Raw genomic sequence first — 18,329 nt, 5'->3', positions numbered from 1 at the left:
TCGGCAAGCGTTGGTCTTCGGAAATTTTTCTTCGGAATATTATTCAAAGCTCTTTTGTTCAGAGACGCGTGGACATATCATTCAAGCTCTTTTGTTCAGAGACACGTGGGCATCCTATTATCAAGCTCTTTTGTTCAGAGACGCGTGGACATTTCCTTCAAGCTCTATTGCTCAGAAACGCGTGGACATCCTTTTATCAAGCTCTTTTATTCAGAAACGTGTGGACATTTCCTTTAAGCTCTATTGCTCAGAGACGCGTGGGCCTCCTATAATCAAGATCTTTGTTCAGAGACGCGTGGACACATCATTTAGAAGTTCATATTAAAAGAAAGTAAAGAAGCTCTATTGTTAAGAGACGCGTGGACATATCCTAAAATTAATCAAGCTCTTTGTTCAGAGGCGCGAGAACATATAAAAAAAAAAGAAGCTCTTTGTTCAGAGACGAGTGAACATCGAAACAGCAAGATGGCGTTCCCTAGATTGTGGAGAGTTGTCAAAAATAACTGAGGATTGTTTAAAAGTGAAGCAATCTTCGATAGTGTTCCCTTGGACGTGGAATATTATCAAAGCAGAAGAGGATAGTTTCAAGCGAAGTAATCTTCTATATTGGAAGCAGTTACAAGCGTAGCGGTTTTCAAGTGGGATGGCATCCTCTTGGCAGGAGGTCATCAAAACAACGGCAATGCGACAACGAATCGGTTACCTTCAGAGACGTGTGCTTAACGGTGCAAGATACGCGTTTCTTAACTCTTTTATCTGTTTAACTAACGCTAGTTTGCAGGTATCGGCGTTACAAGGATGATTTAGTATTGCAGAACGTTCTGAATCATTCTCCGTCCCTATCGCTACTTTGACTTTTGTTTTCGAAACTTGCGTTTCTCAAAACTCAGTCAAAGTGGGGGCTTCTGTAGACACCCATTTGTGTCTCCCCAAAACCAAACCAAGTGATGAGTACCTTTCATGTTGAATCATAATCTAATGAAGTGAAAGTGTGGAAAGTTTAGTGTTGCAGATAGTTTTAATTTCTTTTCTCTTCTCTCTGTTTTTGAAAACTTATTTTAAGAAAACAACTAATCCAGTTTGGTTGGTCCATGATATGGGTCTAATAGTAGTGTAGTTGGATGGGGCTTGACAAGAGCTTTCCAACGATATATTATAAGCCCAATTCCGATGAATATTGAGGAAATTATGGCCAATTTACTAAACTGGGCCCGGTTTGAGCCTTTTATGCGGCCTAATGATCTAGAGGAGGGCCTAATATGATTTATCATTCCTAATGCAATAAGGAATGGTTTTAGTCTTCTAGGTTCTTCTAGAAGGTTCTTTTCATTCCTAATTCAATTAGCATTGATAAATTGACTTTTGTTGACTTTTCAGAGTTTTAATTAGAATCAAAGAGCATTTTTGAGGAAAAATACGGTTTTATCCTCTTGTACGACAATTTCTATCTGATTTTAAGAAAACGCGTGAATTTCCAGATCAGTGCCAAACGCCAGCTGTAGCGCCTGGCGCTACGCTTGGCGCCTGGCGCTAGCATTGGTGCCTGACGCAAATGTTGGCGTCTGGCGTCAATATCCAGCATTGGCGCTAATCCAATTTTATCTGCGCCAGAACTCTATTTTTGATATTTTATCTTTTTGGTTGATTTTCTTTATAAATAACGTCGTAAAAACTCCGTTTTCATTCACCTACATTCATCAACAATAACCAATTTTCATTCATCAACAATCATCATACACCAATTCTCATCAAGATTTTCTTGATTACTCTCTCTCTCTCCTTTTCTAAACTAGCTTTTTACATACAAAATTCCGCATTCATTAGATCTAGAAACACCTAGCCATATTCGAAGTTGCCTTCGCCCTAGACGTGATAGGTTTAATTTCTGAGGGTTTGGTCCCAAATCTCTCTTTCAATTATTTAATTTAATTATTTGATTTTATTATTTTCCTTGAAGTTACTAACGCGTGTATTTTGTTATTAGAAAGAGGTACGAGACATCCAAGTAAGTACTTTAATGGTTTAATTGATATTATGATATAAAAATCATGCTTAGATTGTTATTTTGATTCCTAGTATCATGTTAGGATGTTTTCCTTAATTTGATGTTTAGGGTGACAACAATAAATTTATTATCATGTCTAGGGTAACTTTAATATCAATTATGATTTCTATGATGTTTCCTATGTTCTTCCTAATATTTATGATTGGTAGTATCATGTTAGGGTTAAATATTTGATTTTTAATGCTTAGTGACATGCTAGGGTTTGTTATTAATCTTGTTAGTATCATGCCTAGGATCTTGCTATTATTATGCTTTAACATGAATATTATTATTTTGATGATTTATGATTATGATTATAATTTTATTATTTTGATGATTATTATTATGTTGCTTGATATTTATTTTTATTGCTTTATCACACCTTTTATGCATGTTTTAAGGGAATTGGTACTTGTAATCACGCTTAATAAGATATTTAATAATCTTGTTTAGGGTTAATTTGATTATAATTCAAGTGATCGTCAATAATAGATTTATTTGTGCATTAATATTCAACCAAAATAGATAAACAGCTTTAGGGTTAATCCTATTGATTGCATGTTAGTCAGAAAGCGCACATGAATACGATCAGAATAAAGTAGAGGCCTATTATCAGGGCAGGTTCAATCTCTTTTAGATTGGATTTGTACCTTTATCCCCGAACTCTATTTGGTTCAAGACCTTATGGATTTGACGATCTCTTGGATCGTTAATGGGTGTAACCTTCACCTCGTGAACGGTTTACAAGTTCCTAAGAAACTTGTTTGCGACTCTTTTGCTCTATCTTCTTTCCCTTTGGACGCCACCGTACTTTAGTGTATGATCACAGTGGGGTTCAAGCTAGGGGATTAACGCTTGAAATATTCCCTACAATTATACTCCCTCCGTTTTTTATAAGCTAGAGTTGAATTTGCACATTTATCGAGACACAACTTTGACCATCAATATCTTTAATTAGATATTAAAAAATTATAATTTTTTTTAATAAAAGCAGACATTATGAAAAATCCAACTATATGATCATATTTATATGCTGTATATTGGTAAAAAAAAAAGTCAACGATGACATGAATATATAGTGTTAAATTCCAACTCTTGATTAAATTATAAAAAAAAAAGAGAGAGAAGAAAAGTGAGTACATAACATACCTTTAAAAATTAAATCTAATTACATACTCTACGCATTTATGCAATGTGATTATTAAAATTAAAATAAAACCCCCTACTACTCACTAAATATATATTTTAAAAAAGTTGATTACGGAATACTAATTATTCTAAAGTAATATAAAATCAACTAAAATTTTATATTATGCCAGTCAAAATGTGGCAACAAAATAAAAACAAATTTATATGAATTTGTATACGGGCACTAACCTAAGCTAATATTTTCATTTTCTTATATAAAACTTATACTCCCTCCGTTTTTAAATACTTGCTCCACTTTCCTTTTCAGGCTGTTTTTCAATACTTGCTCCATTTCCTTTTTTAGAAACTTTTAACAATATTAAATTCAATTTTCATACTTAGTGGACCCAATATAGTACTCTCTCTTCTCCTATTCTTCCACTACTTTTGCTTTTTACATTTTTTATTTTCTCAACTACCCCATTACCTCTATATTTTATTACTTTCTCTAATTTCTCCTAAAACTCCGCGCATGGAGAAATGGAGCAAGTATTTAAAAACGGAGGGAGTAGTTTCTAAATTTCTATTTCTACTCCCTCCGTTACATATTACTCGTAACAAAGGAGTATTATTTATGACGACAAATAATACCCCTTTGTTGCGAGTAATATGTAACGGAGGGGGTATATTATTTTTATGAAATTCAATTCAATAACTTTTACTCACGCATTTGGTATTTGTATATATTAAAATTCAAGTTATTTTGTTACAAATATGTCTTTTGGATAAATTTATGTTGAATTAACAACATTCTTTATAATTTTTGTTGTAAAGTTTAATTATGGTCGTGCATGGCACGTGACTTAACATAGTTTCACAAATAACGGAGAATTAAAAGTTATCTTCCTATACTTTTATTAATTAATACAATATCATTTTTTTTTAACAATGTTAATACTTAACATTATGTTTAACATTTGTGCACAAGTGCACAACTTACTCAACAACCTATGCTGTATTAATTTATCAATCATAATACCTACTCCCTCCTTTTTAAAATACTTGCTCCATTTGTCCATACGAGGAGTTTTAGGAGAAATTGGAGAAAATAATAAAATACGAAGGTAATGGAGTAGTTGAGAAAATAAAAAATTGTAAAAACAAAAGTAGTGGAAGAATAGGAGGATAGAGAGTATTATATTGGGTCCACCAAGTGTGAGAAATGAATTAAATATTGTAAAAGCTTTCTAAAAAAGGAAATGGAGCAAGTATTTAAAAAGGGCAGGAAAAGGAAAGTGGAGCAAGTATTTAAAAACGGAGGGAGTATTTGACAAAATGAAAAAAAAATGATGATAAAAAAAAAATTCTTAAAGAAAAAAATTAATCAAAGCGGTAACCCGGTGTAACGCCCGGACCACACACTAATTACATTATACTAAAAGCGAAACTTAGAGGGACACTTGTCAACATAATGTAAAAAATTTTCCCTCCAAAATTACTTACTAAAAAAAAAAAAAACTATTTTTACATTAAAATAAGGTTTGTATCTAAATTATAATTTATACTTTGTACAAAATCTAAAATAAACTTCCTTAACTATCAAATTGCCTATTATAACTAAGCTATTACATCATATTTATTTACTTTCTTTTTTATATATTTATTTTATACATGTTTTTTGGTAGAATTTAGTGTAATATAATTATTTATTAACCGTGCATTGCACGGAATTTTAAGCTAGTTATCTATAAAATTCATGATTTTGTTTTAGCTTGTTCACCAGCAATTCATGAACAGATTTGTTCTCCTACTCACTACCATTAATTTCCTTCCTAGCTTCCCTCTCACTTTTCTTTTGCAGAAGCTATTAGAACATGTCAAATAAAGTTAAAACTCACGGTCTGTTCATATTTACTAAAGTGAGCTGAATTGAACTGATTGGAGCTGAATTAAACTGAAATGAACTGAATAGAGCTGAAATGAATATTTTATGAGAGAAGGAAATTAGAAGCTGAACTAAACTAAACTGATTGAAGCTGAATTGAAATTAAGGTGAAGTGAACAGACCCTCAATGGGTTTCAAAAGCAAGACTGTCCTATTGACTATTGTACGCAAAATATTCTAACACATCATTTTACACATATATGATCATTTTTTGATTCGTATAATAATTCCACAATTCACCAATAGTTTGGGTGGGAAATACATCAATCAATAATTTTAATGATTGGCATCGAAATTAAATGTTGGTTCAATTAATCAACGCAATCAAAGTTTCTAATAAACTAATACTAGTGCAAGAATATACAATTTAGGGGGTTAAACTCTCTAATTAAAAACCTTAAATTTGGAGGCTCAAAGACCTCCACCACAACCATATAGACAAGAAAACATGATTTACATTTGTATTTGCTGTCATGCTTAAGTTCTCTTTCATTTCTTTAGTAACTGTATATTTTATTAATCATCATCAACTTGCTGATTTCAAGGGATGTCAGATGTAGCTGAATCTTCTCGTGCTTCTTCTTTGTTGTCTATAAGGTGTTTTGTCAATTGATCATCTTCTGTTTCTTGGTTTACCTTGTTGTATTCATTTGATTTACCCCATAATACCATGTAAAGGCCTATTGTTATGATTATTGCTCCTAATATCCTGCATTAGATAAAAATAATACAGTAGAATTTATTAAACATACGACGAGAAGGAAACAAGCATGGGGTATGAGCGTATGACTCAAGTAACAAAGACATATGATGGGTCATATCGCTATTTAGATCGTGGATTAAAGTGTATAATGCTCATTGTGCACGAAAACATAATATAATTGTGTAAAAGAACGTGAAGTATGTTTAATATTTGTAGATATTGATAGAGTATAAAACATATTCCTGGGGCTCAACCATCAGTTTAAGCTTTTGGTTGAGGCTCAGAAATATGTTTTATACTCGTGTCATATTCCTAATAAATAGAAAAATATTTTTCATATTCTTTCGACATTGTAAAATGTTGTTTTACATATGCACCTATATTTTTGGTGCACAATGCTCATTGTGCACTCTTGTACATAGTTAAAAACTTATTATAACATACAATTTTTTTTTTGAAAGGTTTATTTATACTCCAATTTTCTAAAGTGTCATATAATTAAATTTATGACTGCAATTTCTAAGGTTACTTAGATTAAAAGATGAAAAATTTTATGGGGAGTTGACCAAAATTACAAAACTACTCTATCAAAGGAAAATTTACACTTCAAAAAAAGGAGTGAAAAGAAAATTTGCAAAATTGAGTTTATATAATTTGTTATGAGTGGTCGGAAAAATCTGAAAATAATATTGAAATAATCAAGCATAAGTGCAAAACACATTATTCTTAAAAGAATGACTTACCCTCCAGAGTAGAGTTGATCACCAAGAAAGAGAGCAGCCATAATAGCAACTAATATTGTTTGTACAGGTTGGAATACAGCTACACATACAGGGCCTCCTTTATGAATGCACCATGTTTGTAGGGAAATCACCACGCCAGATGCAATGATCCCCTGCACATTTTATTTGATAATACATGTAAGAATCAGGTGAGCTTATTTTTCTACAAATAAAACTAGGCAAGAATTACTTACCGCATACAGAATGGTTAAAACCTCCTCTCCTGATGCAATTTTCCAGTGCTCGATATCCGTCTCTGCGAAGGCTGCAATAGCCAGGAATTGTACTAATCCGAAGAAGCATGTGTATGATGTAAGGGATAATTTTGCAGGGTAATTCTTCAGCACTGATGCCTGAAAAATAAATTCATTTTGATCAGTTATATTTCTAATTTTCTGTTCTGGTTGCAACCACTTTAACAAATTCTGTAACATTTTCTGGTTGTATACAAGACCTACTGATTTTTCTATATTGGGGTTAGAACTGATAATATAATTCATAACACAAAAATATGCAACTATGAACTGTCAACTGATGGGCGAGAAAATGATAGAAATTCATGTTTGTGAATTCAATTTAAATAGTATCACCACCAAAACTTTACCAGCTAACCTGATAAACCATCCAACCAGCCCATGAGAAGCAATGTCCGAGAAGGAAAATGCAGCCCCAAGTAAAGTTCTGCGTCGTAATAGGAGATACTACTGCCATATCTCCATTTTCCGCCAAAAGATTAATCCCTTGAGGTTGCTCAGCAAGGTGCAGCAAAGGAAAGCCTTTGTACAAAGTTATGATGGTTGCTCCACCAACACTTGCAATCGTTCCCACAACTTTTGCTAATCCGTGTCTCCTGAATATGTTCACTTCTTCTAGTCTACAAAATTATACACATTATAAGAAATACAATCAATTTATGAAGTAGACTCACGATACCAAGAGACCAAATAAAACATAGTATTGTCAAAGTGTGTATGATGACTGAAACTTTAACTGGTTTTGTGTAAGTCTTGTCTTTTAACTCATGATCAAGAGGTCAATAACGGGTGTTGTTAAGTACTTCCATAAAATTCCAATGACAATCGCCTTAAAAGCTTACTAAAAATACGTAAAACAGTCCTCATTAACTGTTTTTATTGAGGGCATATAATTTGAAGCCAAGAAGAACTGCTGTAAGGCCAGTTAATTACCTTAAAAAAGTGGCCAAAACAAACGTAATTGCAGGAACAGAATTTTGCATTGCTGATGCGAAAGTAGGAGATGCATAATACAAACCCAAAATGTAGAATCCTTGATTTGCAGTGACCCTATTGAACAAAAAGTAACAACGTAAGACTTTCTTTAGACATCTCTGAAAAATAACAGGGATAGAAATTTAAGTGGTACCAGTTCTTACAACATACCCCAGAAGTGCTAGAAAGAAAAATTGCACCAGCAAGGAGAAAGTTAAAGGCGGTCTCTCTTTCCTGCAATACATATGATGGAAGTGCACGATTCATAACCAATATCCAACACATATTTGTAACGTACATGATTACAGGTGTCTATTATACGTACGAGTCAACATAATACAAGTAAGGGACAACAAGAAGCAACACGAATATTTACCTCTCAAGAAAATAGGCAATAGGACCTAATAAGAGCAAAGCAATGATGTTCCTATAAACTGGATATACAACTTTACTAACACCAATGTTCAAAGCAACTCTAGAGACTATGTGATACCCTGCAAAACATAATTGAAGTGCAAGTAATCCCATTAACAACTTCATTTTCTCTGAACATGTACTCAAATTTGCCATTTTTTTTTTTTGCTAAATTAGCAGCTATATTCTTTCACTTTGTGCTTGAAGCTTATGTTATATTGATCAAGTTACTTATAGAATATTAATGGACCAACTTCTCAATCCGAAAAAAAAAGTATATAATATACATGAATATATAAATAACTTAATAATGAAAAACTAAAATAAAAAATCCCAAATTGACATCATAGCATAGCCATCATGCAATGCATACAATATAATTAACTGCAAATTTAGAATATTTTCATGTGCATACTATCTTATGAATTACAACTTACAAATTGATTGGAAGTAAAATATTTTAATAGTTTTTTTTTAAAAAAAAGTAAAATAATTTAATAAATAAAAAGTTGTTTTTGATGATTTGATTTGGCAGTTAATTAGGTTCCTCAAATTCATAGCATGGAATTATTCTCAAGTGATTGCATAACAAATTGTCTAAAACATTGAATCTAAATTAGGAGACAAAGTTGAACCATGGCATGTTGTACAGGTAGGTCAATTACCAATCATTGTTCAATGTGTAAGGCCCAAATTGATTTCTCCATTACGTACCAACAACAAATTTATGAGTGAGATTTGTACAGTTGACTTCATAAATTGTCATAACTTATTGTTATTGATTGTATTTTCGACAATATTTTTTTTAACAAGGTTGTTTATCTGTTTTTCTTTTCTTGAAAATACAACTAATGATATAATTAGCATGTCTTGAATGATATCATATCAGTTTCATCAAGTAATATACTGAAATCCGATGTTGTCCACATATGAGTTGTTCTACATGGGAGAAAATCAGCAACATATTATAAACAAATTTGCAATCTTCAAGAGCTACTTTATTCATTGTAAATTGATTTTGAAATGAAATCTCTTTTATTCTTGTAGGTGGTCTAAACTCTCTTTCTAGGATCACCAAGACCCTTTTTTTTATTTTTATTTTCTTTATTATTATTTTTTTATTTTTTATTTTTAAATTTTTTATTTTTTTTGAGAAAAAATTAGGAGTACCATTAATCAAGATTTGGACAAATTGTCCATTAATACATACAGTGCAACATTGGGAGGACAATGATTTTCCCAGATTTGCTCAGTTCCAAACGGTACTACCCTAACAAGGTGATGGGCGACAGAAGTCCCATCCCTACAAACATGTAACCAAGAAACAAAGCTAAAATTCTTACACACAGACATAACATCATCAAGGACGTTATCAAGATCCGAAAAATAAACCACAGATTTTGAGAGACGGTTTATAACAATTTGACTGTCTGATTCTATCACCAGATTCTTCACTCCAAACCTTCTGAGGCCAAAAAGAATAGCCTTGCACTCAGCAATTTCAGTAGGCCATCTACCTCTTGTTCTGCGAGACCCAGCAAACAAAACCGACCCATGCTCATCTCTCGCTACAACCCCTTATCCGACCCACCCTTCATCGCGCAAGCATGCATCGCAATTTATTTTAAGAAAATCAGAGGGTGGGGGGCTCCAGATTTTCGGCTGCTTTTCTTCTTCACATGGGCTCCACCATAAATCTATGCTAGGTGCTTGTTACAGTCTTCAACTGTCCTTTGTACTCTCTCCTTGATCAATAAATGAGGAACTTCTTTAACATTAAAAACCTTGTCATTGCGCCTACTCCAAATGTACCACAACAGAGCAGTCCCCCTCAAACATCTTTTGGAATCAACTTTCTGCCAACGAACCAGCATATCTGAGAAGCTCTCACTTTGGCTATTAGGCACCAGAACCTCGCAATCAAGCTCTCTCCATAGATCTTCCACTGTTGGCAGTAAAAGAAAGCATGCTTCATGGTCTCACATTGTAATGGACACCAGGGGCACGCATTTGAGTCATGCATGTGCCTGTAATGCAATAGCTCACGGGTAGGGAGGGAATTTGTGCAAGCTCGCCACATAAATTGTTTGATTTTTGAGATGGTATCAAGGCTCTAGATAGTACCCCAAGCTTCATGAATATTTTTGAGATTACAAGTCTTTCCCAGGAGGTAAGCAGTCTTGACGGAGTAAAGTCCATCATTAGAGAAAGCCCATGTCAGTTGGTCTATCGGCTCTCTAACGCTGATCAGAATCTGTATAATGAAAGATACATCAAGAGCATCAAAGTTTGCAGTGACTTTCACATAATCCCATTCTCTACTCCCTTCATCAATCAGGTCACATACCTTGGATAACCCCTCCACCCTAGGTGAAGTAATGTACCGTCCCTACTCATCCGCAACCCAGGGAGAATAAAAAATATCAATTGATTTCCCATCTCCCACTCTCCATATTAACCCCTCCTTTACAAGTGTCTTTGCACTCCAAATACTTCACCATGAGTAGCTTCCATTCAATCCCAGAGATGCATCCAAAAACTCACTATGAGGATAGTATTTACCTTTCATAACTCGGCCAACAAGAGAGTTAGGAGTAGAGATGAGACGCCATGCTTGTTTACTAAGAAGAGTGTCATTGAAGACTGCCATGTCACAGAAACCAAGCCCTTAGAGACACTTTGGTTGGCAGATGCGTTCCCAACTAAGCCAATGTACTTTGCGCTGCTGGTCCGTGTGTCCTCACAAGAATTTTGCAACCATGGATCTGATGTCGTTAGTCACACTAATAGGAATTTTGTAAACTCCCATAAGGTAAGTGGAAATAGCCTGGATAACGGACTTTACTAGCACCTCCTTTGCAACCCTCAACATAAGCTTCTCTTTCCACCCATTTAATTTCTTCCAAATTCTATCCTTCAACGCGGCAAAAATCATCCTTTTTGGTCTCCCCAAAATAGTCGGAACTCCCAAGTACTTTTCATGCTCATCTACTCTTCTCATCCCCAAAATCTGCATTAATTCTTCCTGTTTCGAATCACACACCCCTTTACTGAAAGATACCTTTGATTCTTCATAATTAATTTTTTGCCCGGAAGCTGCTTCGTATATGTTGAGAATATCAACTATCTGTGAGCATTCCACTCGGTTGGCTCTAGCAAAAAGCAGGCTGTCATCTGTAAAAAAGAGGTGAGAGATTTTTGGCCAATTCCTACTAGCACCCGCACCATGGATAAGGCGATGATCAGAAGCCTTTTTTATTAGTGCCGAAAAAGCATTTGCAATAATAATAAAAAGGTATGGAGAGAGCGAGTCCCCCTGCCTAAGACCCCTAAAAGGAATCACTTTGCCACAAACATTCCTATTAATGATGAAAGAGTAAGAGAATGAAGAGACACAGCTCATGACAACCTCCACCCAGGACCCTACAAAACCCATCTTCAAGAGTAGTTGTTCGTTCCAGGAAAAACCACTTAACTTTGTCAGACGCCTTGCTCATATAAAGCTTCATTGCTATAGTTCCTTTGCGACTCGTACTTCTCTTCTTCATAGTATGAAAAAGTTCCATAGCAATGAAGGCATTATCTATGATTAGCCTCCCGAGGGAACAAAGGCCCTCTGATTTTCCGAGATGACATTCGGCAAAATTTATTTTAACTGCATAACAAGCACCTTCGAAGCAATTTTGTACAGCACATTACACAAAGCAATCGGCCTAAATTATGTCATGGAGTTAGGGGAGTTAACCATTGGAATGAGAGCAATATTCGTGTTGTTCACCGATTCTAGAGAGTCGTTGCCTTCAAGAATTTTCTTTACCCGACTAAAAACAGCATCACCAATAATGTGCCAAAACTATTGGTAAAAGAATGCAAGTAACCCATCGGGCCCCGGGGCCTTACATGGGTGCATAACACATAGGGCTGCAAAAGTCTCCTCTTTTGTGTACGACTTGAGGAGCAATTCATTATCCGCCGAGGTAATCACAGGGGAGACAACATCCAAGACTCGTTCACAATCACCCATGGGTGGAGCCAAGGATATGAACAAAGAGGTGTAAGAATTTTCAACAATGCTTTCTATCTTTTCTTCCTCTGTGCACCATTCTCCATTTTCATCAAAAAGGCCATTAATTGCATTTCGTTTCCTTCGTTGAGAAGCCTTGTGGTGGAAATACTTTGTGTTTCGGTCCTCATCCTTGATCTCAAAAGCTCTTGATATAAGGTACCAATAAGCTTCTTGTTTTTCAAAAAGATTATCAAGCTTTTTCTCCAATTCCGACCCGAGCTTGATATTCGCAGTTGACAAACCCCAGCTTTGCATTTCTTTTAATTGCTTCTCTACAGCATCAATCTTCTTGTTAAGGTCTGAGAATTTTGTGTCACTCTAGTGTTTAAGAGATGCTAAAGTCAGCTCAAGTTGAGCCTCTATTGGCATCCACGCATTGCCACTCCAAGCTTCTTTAATAACCATCTCACACGAGGGTTCTAGAAGCCATGTTGTCTCAAAACGGGGGCTCTTCTTTCCTCTCTTCTTTTTTTCTTTCACTCGTGATAACCTCACAAGAATCGGGAAGTGGTCTGATTTATATCGAACAAGATTCTCAACACTAGCATCTGGAAATCTGTAACGCCAAGCATCATTACTGTAGTAACGATCAAGTCGCTCTGTAATGATGGTCTTCTCAGAAAGACCTATTTCCCAAGTGAAAATCTATCCAAGGCAACCAAGATCGTGCAAGTTTGAGTCTTGGAGAGCTTCCTTAAAACCATCAATTTCTCTCCTTACATTATCCACTCCACCATCCTTCTCATTATGGCTTCAAAACTCGTTAAAATCACCACCTATAGTATATGCCTTCTCTTGAATCTTTTGAATGCTCTAACAATCAATCTAATGAAGATGATAACATTAATAAATTGGTTGAATTAATGAATGAACGAGAACAAAAGAACCCTATTGTTGAAGAAACTGAAATAGTTATGTAGGCGTCGTTCGAAGTGCACCTACGTTAAAGCATGTTGTGAATATGCTGGGCACTCTTAGGAAGTGGGAATTGACATAATACGATTAGGGACAAGGAAAGTAGGGATCCGTAAACAAGTTTTTTTAAGGAACTTGTAAACCGTTCACGGATCATAAAAGGCAACCACGATAAAGGGACAACGATAGGCAACAACGATTGACTCATGAAGGTTACACCCCATTCATAATCCAAGAGATTACTAACTCCATATGGTTTGGAACCATGAAAGGAGGATCGGGGATGATGGTACGAAGTAGGTCATGGAGTAATATTCGCCCGTATTGGCCTGTACTCGATTCGTATACTGAAAAGTGATTCCTGCGATCTCAAAGGCATACAAAAAAAAATTCAATTTGCTTCAATCTATTATTAAGCTAAATTGGTTGAATATTAATGCAAAACATAATTCTAAAATATTTGTGATCACTTGAATTAAATAACATGATTAAAAAGGAACCTAAACCGGTCGTCAAATTATCTTATTAGGCGTGATTTTCAATTACATATTCCCTTTAAACATGCAATATGGTGATCATAAAAAATATAATAGAATTACCATTAATATTGGAAGCAATTTAACAATAAATCCAACAATATAAAATCGTTAGAAAAATAATAGAAATAAAAGGAACATAATTCTTACTTTGATTCTGTTTGCTTGCAACTATAAAATAATAAATGAGTTAGTAACTTCAAGGAAATAATAATAAAACAATAATTAAATTAAATTAAATAGAGTTGATTTAGGGCCAAACCCTTAAACAGTTCTACCTTTCACGCCTTGGCTTAAGGACAGAACCACGAGTAAAGTATGGACTCCTTGGAGTGCTTGAAGAAGGAATTTTGAAAGAAGAAGGGTAGGCTAGTGCTTAGGCTAGAGCATAGAGGAGAGAAAAATTGAGAATTAATTGATGCCCCGTACATCAGAAATGAGGGGGTATTTATAGAAAAAATGTGCCGAGGGAACACACGGAACCCTAAAAAGATAAAAACCCTAAAAAATACACCGCAACACGGCAAAGGTTATCGTGACACGGGAAATCCCACTGTCAGATGGGGAAGATTCCCATGACGCGGTGGACTGATGTGTGACGCGGGAAATATTTAGTGAACGGGGAACAAAACGCGTTAAGGGTTTACGCAGAAAGGACACGGAAACCCCCGTGTCACAGCAGGTGCCTCGTGTCACGGGGAGTCCCATTGTTAGACGGGGCAGTTTCCCATGGCACGGTGGACAAATGCCGTGACGCGGGAGTCTGTGGTCCGTTTTTCCGTCTAAATTCATTTTTAACCCTAATTTCGTTCAGCATTTTAAGTGCCGATTGATAAATTCGGGCCATTTCAGATTTATTATTATTATTTGGGCTAAAATAAATAATAAATAAAAGGTTTGGGCCAAAATAAATAATAAAACAATAAATAAAAAAGGTTTGGTCTGAAATTAAAAAACTATGCTTTGACTAAACATCAAGACTGATCCATGGATTATTCAAAAATTGAATTTAATTAAATACGATTTTTTAAGCACTCTCGGGATTAAATACTGAACCCGACCAATAGTGGCAGTGAAAGGTTGTTCATCATCGGGTTTTGTTTTGGGGAGACATTTTTAGATGTCTACAAGTTAATATAGGAACTAACGAAAATAAGAGAGAAGTCAAAATTGGCTTAACTTTAAATCCGGAAGAGCGATCGACCCTCATATCGATGCTCAAAGAATTCGAAGACGTGTTCGCTTGGTCATACAAAGACATGCCTACAATAGATAGGGAAATCGCGGAACATACCATTCCCTTGAACCCTACTTCTAAACCAGTAAAACAAAAACTTCGCCGAATGAAACCTGACGTCGCATTAAAAATAAAAGAAGAAGTAAAAAAACAGTTGGACGCCGGATTTATTTGCGTATGTAATTACCCAGAATAGGTAGCGAACATCGTTCCAGTCCCTAAAAAGGATGGACGAGTTCGTATGTGTGTCGACTTTAGGGATCTTAATAAAGCTAGCCCTAAATACAATTTTCCTCTACCACATATTGATATATTGGTAGATAACACGGGTGAACGTGCGATGTTATCCTTTATGGATGGATACGCAGGTTACAACCAAATTTTAATGGCAAAAGAAGATGAAGAAAAGACATGATTTATTACCCCTTGGGGTACGTATTGCTACACGGTTATGCCATTTGGTTTAAAAAATGCAGGAGCTACGTACCAAAGAACGGCTACGACTCTCTTACATGATATGATGCATAAAGAAATAGAAGTGTATGTGGATGATATGATAGTGAAGTCCAAAGATAGACTAGGACATATAAAAGCTTTACGCAAATTTTAATTTTCACTCGCATAAATGAATATAGAATGCGATTGAATCCACAAAAATGCGCCTTCGGAGTCACTTCTGGTAAGTTACTCGGATACGTAGTAAGCACACGTGGCATCAAGATCGATCCCTCTAAAATAAAGGCAATTGTTGACATGCCTTCCCCTCAAACAGAAAAAGAAATTAGGGGATTCCTTGGCAAGTTACAATATATTAGTCGATTTGTCAACAAATTGACTATGACATGTGAGCCAATATTTAAAAAATTGAAAAAAGAGGAGAAACATGAATGGGACGATCAATGCCAAAAGGCCTTTGAGAAAATCAAAGATTATCTCAAAAGTCCACCAATTTTAGCACCACCAGTACCCAAACTACGTCTTAGGCTATACATTACAGTTACAAACACAACCACAGGCGCCATGTTAGCACAAGAGATAGAAAAAGTCGAACGTGCAATATGTTATATTAGAAAAAAATTCATCCAATACGAAACAAAATATAGCACTTTGGAAAAGACAAGCCTAGCATTAGTGTGGGCTACCAAAAAGTTACGACATTATGTGTTACCACACACTACTCATGTGATTTCTCAACAAAATCCGATAAAGTATTTGTTTAAACAACCACCCACACAAGGAAGGATATCTAAGTGCTTGGTGATGTTGGCCGAATTTAAGCTAAAATATATTCCTGAAAAATCAATGAAAGGAAAAGTAATTTCCGACTTCTTGGCACAACATACAATTCAAACAAGTCATGCAGAAACTACTCATCTTCCGGATGAAGAGATTCTCATGACACAAGATGAGAAATGGGTAATGTACTTCGGCGGTGCGTCGTCCAATCAAAAAGGATGTGGCGTAGGAGTGTTACTCATAAGTCTAGGGCGAGCACGTACTCCAATATCTGTTAAATTAGACTTTAAGGTTACTAATAATGCCGCAGAATGTGAAGCGTGCATTATTGGATTAGAAGCAGCAGCTAGCATAGGTGTAATAAAATTAGAGGCATATGGAGACTCTAGTTTGATTATAAATTATATATTAAAAAAATGGAAAATAAAGAACTCCACAATGATATTATACCAAGCACACCTAGAGCAACTCATCGAGCATTTTGAACATATTGATTTTAAATGTCTCCCAAGGGATGACAATCAATTTGCCGATGCGCTAGCAAAATTAGCCTCAATGATCAACATTCCAGATCACTTAAATAAGATGCCATTATGCGTTCATAGAAGAGAAGAACAAGCGTATTGTAACGCAATAGAGGAAATAAATGACATTGAAGGAGACAATCCTTGGTATGATCATATCCTCCAATATATTACTCATGACACATATCCCGAAAATACTTCATCAAAAGACCAACGAGCCTTACGAACACTTGCGGCCTAATATAAATGGTCAATTATGCAAAAAGGGAGCTAATGGTCAAACCTTACTATGTATAGGCCAACTGGAAGCCACACGCCTTATGGAAAATACTCACAAAGGTGTTTGTGGACCTCACATGAATGGTAAAATGATTTAAAAAATTATTTCACGGCAAGGGTACTATTGGTCCACTATGGAACATGATTGCATACAATATGTTAAAAAATGTCCACAGTGCCAAATGTTCGCTAATTTGCAACACCTTCCACCATCCGAACTATACAATCTCACTTCCCCTTGGCCTTTTCCGACTTGGGGAATTGACATAATTGGAAAAGTCTCTCTAACAGGATTAGGAGGGCATGAGTACGTATTAGTTGCCATTGATTACTTTACTAAGTAGATTGAGGCTGCTTCTTACGTGAATATCACTTCTAAAAACGTCGCAAAGTTTCTCAAACGAAACATATTTTGTAGATATGGAGTTCCACATGAACTAATTAGTGTTCAGGGATCTCAATTCAAAGATGAAGTCGAGACCCTCTTAACTCGTTATAAAGTAAAACATCATCACTTATCCCCATACAGACCTCAAACGAATGGAGCTGTAGAGTCGGCAAATAAAAATATAACAGTCATCATTAAGAAAATGGCAGAAAATTACAAAGACTGGCCGAATAAACTACACTTCGCATTATGGGGTTATAGAACGTCTATACGAACATCAATAGGGGTAACTCCATACTCCTTAGTTTTCGGAATGGACGCAGTTCAACCAGTCGAACTGGAAATACCATCCCTACGCATCGTACTCGAAAGTAAGCTACCGGAAGCTGAATGGGTAAGAGCGAGGTGTGAAGAGCTTTTATTCCTCGATGAGCGATGATTAAGAGCTTTGCATCATGTACAAGTCTACCAAAGGCGCATTGTGTGGCATTTTAATAAAAGGGTAAAGCTTAGAAATATAAAAGAAGGTGACTTTGTACTAAAGGAGGTTAGGGGTCCACAAACCGATCCAAGAGGTAAATTCAAACCTAATTTGATAGGTCCCTACCGCGTAATTAAAATCCTATCAGGAAGAGCCGTCAGATTAATGTATATTGGAGGAGATTAAATTCGCCAATTAATAAACATTGATCGCCTTAAGAAATATTACATATGAAATCCGGATAAAACTCATTCACTCATACAACCAACTTTAATTAGCATTCGATCAAAAGATTCTAAGTGTTATGCATTTTACCGAATAACACGGTAAAATACATAACACTTGGGGAGGTAATTTAGAAATAATAAACAGTTCTAAGTGTTCAAAATTTTTCAAACATTACTAAAAAATCTTCACACTTG

General features: G+C 35.3%; 2 protein-coding genes across 2 annotated transcripts in view; both read right to left on the bottom strand.

Annotated features, from left to right (window-relative positions):
• Nucleotides 1-5,305: 5,305 nt before the first annotated feature.
• LOC145586246 (WAT1-related protein At3g18200-like) lies at nt 5,306-8,684 on the bottom strand. The gene is made up of 7 exons (XM_081643031.1): nt 8,208-8,684; nt 8,003-8,065; nt 7,790-7,906; nt 7,215-7,476; nt 6,797-6,955; nt 6,564-6,715; nt 5,306-5,826 (listed from the first exon to the last, which is right to left on the bottom strand). Exons 1-7 carry the CDS (start codon nt 8,399-8,401, stop codon nt 5,658-5,660), a joined length of 1,116 nt encoding a protein of 371 aa, XP_081499157.1. The 5' UTR covers nt 8,402-8,684; the 3' UTR covers nt 5,306-5,657.
• A 1,258-nt stretch (nt 8,685-9,942) lies between these two features.
• The window catches only part of LOC145574114 (uncharacterized), a 35,019-nt gene continuing 26,632 nt past the window's right edge, over nt 9,943-18,329 (bottom strand). The window contains exons 3-8 of the mRNA XM_081631853.1: nt 12,714-12,937; nt 12,146-12,629; nt 11,678-11,915; nt 11,004-11,604; nt 10,370-10,499; nt 9,943-10,190 (exon numbers count right to left, since the gene is read on the bottom strand). Coding sequence (XP_081487979.1) covers nt 9,943-10,190; nt 10,370-10,499; nt 11,004-11,604; nt 11,678-11,915; nt 12,146-12,629; nt 12,714-12,937 — 1,925 coding nt within the window. The remainder of the gene's footprint in view (nt 10,191-10,369; nt 10,500-11,003; nt 11,605-11,677; nt 11,916-12,145; nt 12,630-12,713; nt 12,938-18,329) is intronic.

The sequence above is a fragment of the Chenopodium album genome, chromosome 2 (genome assembly GCF_948465745.1).
Source record: "Chenopodium album chromosome 2, dcCheAlbu1.1, whole genome shotgun sequence".
Lineage (NCBI taxonomy): Eukaryota > Viridiplantae > Streptophyta > Magnoliopsida > Caryophyllales > Amaranthaceae > Chenopodium > Chenopodium album.
Note: the sequence above shows the minus strand (reverse complement) of the source record. Positions and strands in the feature narration are given on the sequence as shown.

What these genes read in the sequence shown, in the direction of transcription:
- LOC145586246 (XM_081643031.1), bottom strand. Translation starts at nt 8,401, where the DNA reads ATGGCAAATTTGAGTACATGTTCAGAGAAAATGAAGTTGTTAATGGGA. An exon ending in ATTGCCTATTTTCTTGAGAG is followed by an intron (nt 8,066 to 8,207) that starts GTAAATATTCGT and finishes TATGTATTGCAG; the next exon opens with GAAAGAGAGACCGCCTTTAA. An exon ending in GTTTTGGCCACTTTTTTAAG is followed by an intron (nt 7,477 to 7,789) that starts GTAATTAACTGG and finishes ATAATTTTGTAG; the next exon opens with ACTAGAAGAAGTGAACATAT.